This window comes from Nerophis lumbriciformis, linkage group LG01, assembly GCF_033978685.3.
Source record: "Nerophis lumbriciformis linkage group LG01, RoL_Nlum_v2.1, whole genome shotgun sequence".
Taxonomy (NCBI): domain Eukaryota; kingdom Metazoa; phylum Chordata; class Actinopteri; order Syngnathiformes; family Syngnathidae; genus Nerophis; species Nerophis lumbriciformis.
The window spans coordinates 72,610,001-72,619,325 of NC_084548.2; the positions used below are offsets into that span (position 1 = coordinate 72,610,001).

General features: G+C 40.2%; 1 protein-coding gene across 1 annotated transcript in view; it reads left to right on the plus strand.

Annotated features, from left to right (window-relative positions):
• Positions 1 to 2,489, plus strand: part of racgap1 (Rac GTPase activating protein 1) — a 41,982-nt gene extending 39,493 nt beyond the window's left edge. The window contains exon 17 of the mRNA XM_061925488.1: positions 2,274 to 2,489. Within this exon, the coding sequence (XP_061781472.1) occupies positions 2,274 to 2,349 (76 nt within the window). The 3' untranslated portion in view covers positions 2,350 to 2,489. The remainder of the gene's footprint in view (positions 1 to 2,273) is intronic.
• The last annotated feature ends 6,836 nt before the right edge of the window (positions 2,490 to 9,325 follow it).

The following is a 9,325-nucleotide window of genomic DNA, read 5'->3' on the forward strand; positions in this document are numbered from 1 at the left end:
TGTTTTACAGATCATCTTCAAGTCACTTTCTGACAGTCTCTTCAGGATGCGCCGTTTTGTGGGCGGGTCTTATTTACGTGCCTCCACTTGGACAGCGTCTTCTCTCCGTCATCTTTGTTGTAGCGTGCAAGGACGGGTGTGGAGCTCTAATAACTAAAGAGCCGTGGGTGAATTATGTAAACTCACTACACTGGTAGTTTTTAGCGCTTTCATAGCGAGATATTAGTTAGATCTTTACACTACTTTTAATTAGAAATGGCAACAGCGGAGGATGAATGTCACATAACAAGAAGATAGTGAAAAAGAAGAAGCTTATCGACTATGGCATCGGCACGACCTACAGTGGCGGATTTGCGCACATTTTCAGGTGTTGTGCAGATCTCAAATACACACCAACAGGTACCAGAAGGTAAGAAAAGTTGATTTTGCATAACATAGTGTAACAAAACGCCAGATAATGTCTGTTAATAGGTGCCATTTTGCCATAATAATACCGTATTTTTTGGAGTATAAGTCGCACCTGCCGAAAATGCATAATAAAAAAGGAAAAAAAACATATACCGTATTTTCCGCACCATAAGCCGCCCTGGGTTATAAGCCGCGCCTTCAATGAACGGCATATTTCAAAACTTTGTCCACCTATAAGCCGCCCCGTGTTGTAAGCCGCATCTAACTGCGCTAAAGGGAATGTCAAAAAAACAGTCAGGTCAGTCAAACTTTAATAATATATTAAAAACCAGCGTGATGTGGGCGCGCATGGAGTCGTATATCAACATGGACGGAGCTGCGTGAAAAAAGCCACCCGGCCTCTTCGCGTAAACTCACCTTAACCACTCGCTCATCTTTTCTTCATCCATCCATCCCTTCGAGTTAGCTTTTATGATGACGCCGGCTGGAAAGGTCTCTTTTGGCAAGGTCTTCCTTTTGAATATCACCATGGGTGGAAGTTTCTGGCCATTAGCATGGCAAGCTAGAACCACAGTGAAGGATGACTTCTCATTCCCTGTGGTGCGAATATTCACCGTACGTGCTCCCGTTGTATCCACAGTGCGGTTCACAGGAATATCAAAAGTCAGTGGAACCTCGTCCATGTTGATAATGTTCTCTGGCCGGATCTTTTTTTCAGCTATCTTGTTTTTACAATATGCACGGAAAGTAGCCAGCTTTTCTTGAAAGTCTTTAGGCAGTTGCTGTGAAATAGTAGTCCGTGTGCGGATGGAGAGATTGCGTCTTTTCATGAACCGGAAACCTGTCGCTTAGTAGGAGCCATTTTGTGGTCTTTGCAGATGTAAACACACAAAGGAAATGAAACGTAATATCCGCGCGCTTCTTCCCCTTCTTCTACGCGGGCGGGTGGTTGCTTACAGTAGAAGAAGAAGCGCTTCCTGTTCTATGGGGGCGGGTGCTTACCTTGGCGGTTGCTTGCGTAGAAGAAGAAGCACTTCCTCTTCTACGGGGAAAAAAGATGGCGGCTGTTTACCGTAGTTGCGAGACCTAAACTTTATGAAAATGAATCTTAATATTAATCCATATATAAAGCGCACCGGGTTATAAGCCGCACTGTCAGCTTTTGAGTAAATTTGTGGTTTTTAGGTGCGGCTAATAGTGCGGAAAATACAGTAATAGCCTATGTATATGTACATACATTAGTTATTATTTTTATTTTAAATCTTCTCAAACAGCCTGCCCTACACTTTACCCCCCGCCCCTCCCCCCCCGCGTCGCTGCTGCTCAGCCTTGCCCTGCACTGACTTTCTTTCTGTCTCCTCTACTCTCATAACTTTATGTGTTGAGATAATGTGTGTGTTTGTTTTCATGTGGCTTGAGTCAACATTAGCCGTTAGCTTGGAGAATGAATGGAGAACGGATGCCAATGGCATGAAACATATCCCCGCGACGGGAGGAGAATCACTCGCGGCATTGGGGCAAGCAGAGCAGAGAGCGTTGTCGTTCACTGAGTGATTCATGTCGTTAATCTGCGGTGAACGAATCGTTCGCTCAGTCCCTCCCCCCGCCCCCATGATGAGTAGCTGGCTGCGTCGTTCGCCGACGTCACAGAATGCGCCAGTTCCACTCATACCGGCATGGTCGCGGCGGAGCTCAACTGAACTGAGAAAGGAACGAATCAGTTCATGAAGTGATTCGGTTCAGTACGTTCACTCAAAAGATTCGTTCGAACGAATCGTTTGCGAACGACACAACATTAACGGGCACATTAAACTGGAATATAAGGATTTGTGCAGGTTTTAATGCGTTTCTAATTTGTGTTGCAGATTTGGCAGCAAGAGCAGGTTGACCGCTGCACTTCCTCACCAAGGAAAGTTCTTTCAATCTCCACAGCTCAGATGAGTTTTTATTTTTGCGCGTCACCAAACACCAGCAACTCCTCGCCTGTTTGTTTTTCCATGTCTGACGTGGCAAAGACTTTTTGTTCTTTGACACCTTTCCAAGAAGACCTTTTTCAATCAAGACTAAATAGTTGAACTCCATCTCAATTGTGTTTTTTTAAAGTAGGAGCTTTTCTCTCCATCCATCGAAGCATTTCTTTAGACGCCTTTTTCAACTCATGTGTCACTCAGCGGTTGATAAGCACATTTCTAGACATTTCACCTTAGGCAGCGATCGAAGGTTCGCCCGCTTGGCTAACTTCACTTTAGCTTGTTGCCAGTCTGGCCGTGCCGGTCCTGCTCAGATGAATTCTTCTTTTATGGAGCCTTTAAGAGCTCTGTTAACACGGCCTTGTACCGACCATTAGCACACATTTCCTAACCCCATGCACGTTTCTAAGACTTTGTGTCATGCTAAAATATATTTCGAACATTTACGGCAGCGTCTCGTGTCATTTTTGCGTGGAAGTTTGATCCTTAAACGGGGTCAAAAGGCACTCCTCGGTGTCCCCCTGGTGGAAGTCTCCCACTTGCACCCAGATAAGCAATTGGATGGAGTCAAAAAAAAATAGACTATGTACATTATTCTGATCCATAACGTCAGACATGGTGTTTTTTTGCATGTGAACATAGTTGTTGTTTTTTTAATATCATGAAAACATCCGTCCAGTCAGTAAGGAGCCGTATTAAGCCACACTGAAGGATACCGGTACATGACTAAAAAGATAAATCATTTAAAAATAGACCTGCCAACATACAGTACAGGCCAAAAGTTTGGACACACACCTTCTCATTCAATGCATTTTCTATACTTTCATGACTATTTATATTGTAGATAGTCACATCAAAACTATGAATGAACACATGTGGAGTTATGTACCGTATTTTTCGGAGTATAAGTCGCACCGGCCGAAAATGCATAATAAAAAAGGCAAAAAACATAAGTCGCAGTAGAGCAGGGGTCGGCAACCTTTACCAGTCAAAGAGCCACTTTGACCAGTTTCGCAAATTATAGTAAACAATGGGAGCCGCAAAATTTTTTTGAAATTTTAAATTGAATAACACTGCATACAAAGTTTTCTTTTTGCTTTGTGCTATGTATAAACCAGGGGTCTCAGACACGCTGCCCACACCTTTTATATGGAATTTGAAAGCTGGTGCGGCACGCGGGTTTTAAATGAATGGCGCTTGTCAGCGTCATGCGTGCCATGATGGTACAGCATATAGCACCCACTACAACCAGCGTACCTGATCAGCCACACGTTATATGGGGCTTCCGCTTGGTCACGTAGTTGACAGCCAGGCATACTTGGTCAACAACCACACAGGTAACACTGACGGTGGCGGTATAAAAAAAAAAAAACTTTAACACTCTTACTAATAATGCACCACACTGTGAACCCACACCAAACAAGAATGACAAACACATTTCGGGAGGACATCTGCACCGTAACACAACATAAACACAACAGGATAAATACCCAGAATCCCATGCAGCCCTAACTCTTCCGGGCTACATCATACACCCCCGCTACCAAACCCCACCCACCTCAACCGACGCACAGAGAGAGAGGGGGGGGTTGATGTGTGAGGGAGCAGGGTTGGGGTGGGGGCGGGGTTTGGTGGTAGCAGGGGTGTATAATGTAGCCCGGAAGAGTCAGGGCTGCATGGGATTCTGGGTGTTTGTTCTGTTGTGTTTATGTTGTGTTAAGGTGCAGATGTTCTCCCGAAATGTGTTTGTCATTCTTGTTTGGTTCAAAGTGTGGCGCTTTATTAGTAAGAGTGTTAAAGTTGTTTTATATGACCACCCTCAGTGTAACCTGTGTGGCTGTTGAGCAAGTATGCCTTGCTGTCACGTACGTGTACAAGCAGAAGATGTATGTTGTATAACAAGTGTTGGGCTGGCAGCTGTTAATACAGATTGCAGAGAGCGCCAAATGTTGTACCATCATGGCACGCCCTTATTATAGCTGTAAGGGTGAAAATCGGTGAATATTAATCCCGGGAGTTTCTGCGAGAGGCACTAAAATCCGGAAATCTCACGGGAAAATAGGGGGGTTCAGCAAGTAAGCTGCTGAGCCGCATCAGAGTGATCAAAGAGCCGCATGCGGCTCCGGAGCCGCGGGTTGCCGACCCCTGCACTAGAGTATAAGTCGCATTTTTGGGGGAAATTGATTTGATATAAGCCAACAGCAAGAATAGACATTTGAAAGGCAATTTAAAATAAATCAAGAATAGTGAACAACAGGCTGAATAAGTGTACGTTATATGAGGCATAAATAACCAACTGGTATGTTAACGTAACATATTATGGTAAGAGTCATTCAAATAACTATAACATATAGAACATGCTATACGTTTACCAAACAATCTGTCACTCCTAATCGCTAAATCCCATGAAATCTTATACGTCTAGTCTATTACGTGAATGAGCTAAATAATATTTAATATTTTACGCTAATGTGTTAATCATTTCACACACAAGTCGCTCCTGAGTATAAGTCGCACCCCTGGCCAAACTATGAAAAAAACTGCGACTTGTAGTCCGAAAAATACGGGACATAACTACCCGTGTGTTCATTCCATACTTGCCAACCCTCCCGGATTTTCCGGGAGACTCCCGAAATTCAGCGCCTCCCCCGAAAACCTCCCGGGACAAATTTTCTCCCGAAATTCGGGCGGAGCTGGAAGCCACGCCCCCTCCAGCTCCATGCGGACCTGAGTGACGTCAGGTGCGCAACACCGCGTAAATCGTTGGCCAACCAAAAAGTAACCCCAGTACGCTATAGCCAACATTCACCAGGAGATGGCAACAGACAAACATAGATCACTATTACATTCCTACCCTTTTAGAAATGTATAGAAGTTACTCAAAATAAATAAACAACCCAACCAAAAAATGCAGCAGCTCGATTAAAAAACTGTACTTAAGCCACATTCTTTTCTTTTTTTTTTTTAGTACTGAACTCTTAAGCCTCATTTGTAAAAAAAATAACATGCTTATTATACAACCAGTATTTGTACACCTTTAACACAGATTTTTATACTGTCTTCAGAGATTCAGTTTTTTTGGTGGTACTCGAAACCTTTCTGGGTACCTGCGAAAGGGTGTTCAGCATGGTTAGAAAAATAGTGACAGAGAATAGAACAAGGATGGACAATTCAACCCTTAACTCAACAATGAGTAGATGAGTGTTATGTGTGTGTATATGTGTAAATAAATGAACACTGAAATTCAAGTATTTATATATATATATATATATATATATACCGGTAGCTAGAATTCACTGAAAGTCAAGTATTTCTTATATATATATATATATATATATATAAATAAAAGAAATACTTAAATTTCAGTGTTCATTTGAAATACTTTATATATATATGTATATATATATTTCTTATATATATATATGTATGAAATACTTGACTTGGTGAATTCTAGCTGTAAATATACTCATCCCCTCTTAGCCCCGCCCCCAACCACGCCCCCGCCCCACCCGACCACGCCCCCCACCCCCCTCCTCCCGAAATCGGAGGTCTCAACGTTGGCAAGTATGGTTCATTCATAGTTTTGATGTGACATACTACAATGTAAATAGTCGTGAAAATAAAAACACATCGGATGAGAAGGTGTCCAAACTTTTGTACTGTACATACAGTATATACCGTATTTTTCGCAGTATAAGTCACACCTGCCGAAAATGCATAATAAAGAAGGAAAAAAACATATATAAGTCGCACTGGGGCCCGGCCAAACTGAAAAAAAACTGACTTATAGTCCGAAAAATACGGTAGTCCCCTGCTTTATCGCTGTTCATTGGTTTCAGACCAATAAGTGAATTTTCGCTAAGTAGGAATTATTTATGAATCTAATATTTTCATAGTTGGGAGCATTACAAGCTTGTCAAACTTCTACAATCAGGTTTCAACATTGAAACCCTCTAGACATAAAATAGTATTGTTTACACAATTTAGAAAATAACTACAGTAATACTCAGTTTTTAAACAGCCACTAACTTGTGAGAAACAGTAGTGCAATGAAGTACAGTACCTTTTAGTTATCAGTTCATTTAGACATTTGTATGCTTGAATACTCCTAATTCAGGACCAAAACACACAAAATTGAATAAAACATATTTTTGGCCAACCGCAAGGACTCGCGATATGATTTTATTAAGTCCTGAAAAACAGTGTGAAGCTGCAAAAGTCAAAGCACAAAGTTTGTGGAGGAATGACTGTTTTTTTTGTTATCTTTTTCACAAAATTAAAATGTATATCAAATATCAAAGTGGGCCCCCTCATTTAATTTTAGGATGTGAAAACTGGCTGGAAAACATTCGGCCACCCAATAATAAAAGATTAAAATGGGCGTACAGTTTTAAGGTTTGCAGATCTGACAGGGAAAATATGAAATGGAAAGCAAATGTAATTTTAATAGGGGTGTAACGGTACGTGTATTTGTATTGAACCGTTTCGGTACGGGGGGTTCGGTTCGGAGGTGTACCGAACGAGTTTCCACACGAACATATAAAGTAGCCGCCGAAGCTAAAGTCTTAACAAGCTGCTCCGCTTCCTTCTGCCGGTCTCTGTCAGTCCTCTACACAGCACCCAGCATTGTCCCACCCACACAACCATCTGATTGGTTACAAACAGAACGGTAACAGCCAATCAGCAGTGCGTATTCAGAGCGCATGTAGTCAGTGCTTAGTGTTTAGCAGGTAATCATCAAGCAGCGGACTCTCCCCAAATGATAATAAACACCTCCCAGTCAACTACTCGTAACATCACTATGAGCCCGTTGACCTTCTAGAAATATAAACTGCAGCTCAGTTCGCTCGCAGTCCTGGCTTAAGGTGAAGGCTAATTCGCTTTTAGCGTAATGTTAGCTTATTTTTTCGGTATGTGTGTTACGGACAGCAAAGCCCTGTCTGTTATTTCACTATAACTTTTTCTGTGTTGATTGAGCTGTGTTAAAGCAGCAAAAAAGGACATTATGTTAAATGAAGAGTTTCTGTCTCTGATAGTTGATATAATAATGTAAGTGCATCATTAAGCCTACATGGTGTTCAGGGATAAATAGTCTCTCCGATTGCACCATTTTTTCAGCTATAGTTACATTAATCATTAGTAATGCAGCAGCCTAGTTTTGAATGGCAGGGTCCCTGCTATCACATGTTGATAAAAATATAACATTTACATAATAAAAATCAACTCCAGGCTTCCCAAATGCTGTAATAAATGAAGCATGATGAGTTGACTTGAAACTGTTTAATGTTGCACTTTTTATATGTAGAAGAAAAGTTTTGTCATTTTATTTAATCTGAGCAACAACTTTGAGGCAGTTTAATGTTGATTAACGTGGGCAGAATTATTATAGTGTTCCCAATGTTAAAAGGATAAAGCCATTGTTTACAAATTTGGTAAATAAATAACCAAAAAATGTATATTTGGTTGTTTTCTTACTGTACCGAAAATGAACCGAACCGAAATGTTTGTGTACCGTTACCAGAGGTGGGTAGAGTAGCCAGAAATTGTACTCAAGTAAGAGTACTGTTACTTTAGAGATTTATTACTCAAGTAAAAGTAAGGAGTAGTCACCCAAATATTTACTTGAGTAAAAGTAAAAAGTATGTTGTGAAAAAACTACTCAAGTACTGAATAACTGATGAGTAACATACACACACATATCATATATATACATATATACACACAAACATATATATATATATATATATAAACACACACATATATATATATATATATATATATATATATACATACACACATATATATATATATATACATACCGGTACACACATATATATATATATATATATATATATATATATATATATACACACACACACACACACACATATATATATATATATATATATATATATATATATATATATATATACACATTGATATATACAGTATATATTTATATTTATTTTGCCGTTTTTGTTTGCATGTTAAAGGTGTTTTAATGAATATACATGCATGTTTAACACATATAGATTCCTTTCTTTCATGAAGACAAGAATATAAGTTGGTGTATTACCTGATTCTAATGACTTGCATTGATTGTAATCAGACAGTAGTGCTGATAGCGTCCACGTTTTCAAATGGAGGAGAAAAAAAGTTCCTCCTTCCTGTCTAATACCACATGAAAGTGGTTGGTTTTTGGCATCTTATTTGTCCAGCTTCCATATTCGTTTTTATACACTTTACAAGAAATACATTGGCGGCAAACTCCGTAGCTTGCTAGCTTGTTTGCGCTGGCTTTCGGAGACTCTTATTTTGAAAGCGCAGGCGCGATGGAGCGGCACTTTTATTGTGAAGACAGGAACTGTGCAGTCAGTCTTTAGGCTTTTGACGGGATGTACGGTTGAAATGGAAAAGGGTCTTTTTTCCTTCACACTTTTGATTGATTGGAACTTTTATTAGTAGATTGCACAGTACAGTGCATATTTCGTACAATTGACCACTAAATGGTAACACCCGAATAAGTTTTTCAACTTGTTTAAGTCAGGTCATGTGACCGCCTGGCTCTGTTTGATTGGTCCAACGTCACCAGTGACTGCATCTGATTGGTGGAACGGAGTGAACGTCACCAGTGACTGTATTTGTTGAAACGCAGGCACTTTGAAGGTCTGTCTGACAGACCAAAACAAACAAAGCGTGCATTAACAGATCGATAAAAATTAGTAGCGAGTAGCGAGCTGAATGTAGATAAAAGTAGCGTTTCTTCTCTATAAATATACTCAAGTAAAAGTATGTTGCATTAAAACTACTCTTAGAAGTACAATTTATCCCAAAAGTTACTCAAGTAGATGTAACGGAGTAAATGTAGCGCGTTACTACCCACCTCTGACCGTTACACCCCTAAATTTTAATGTCAAATTTCTCTCAATGTAAAAAAAGAAAACCTA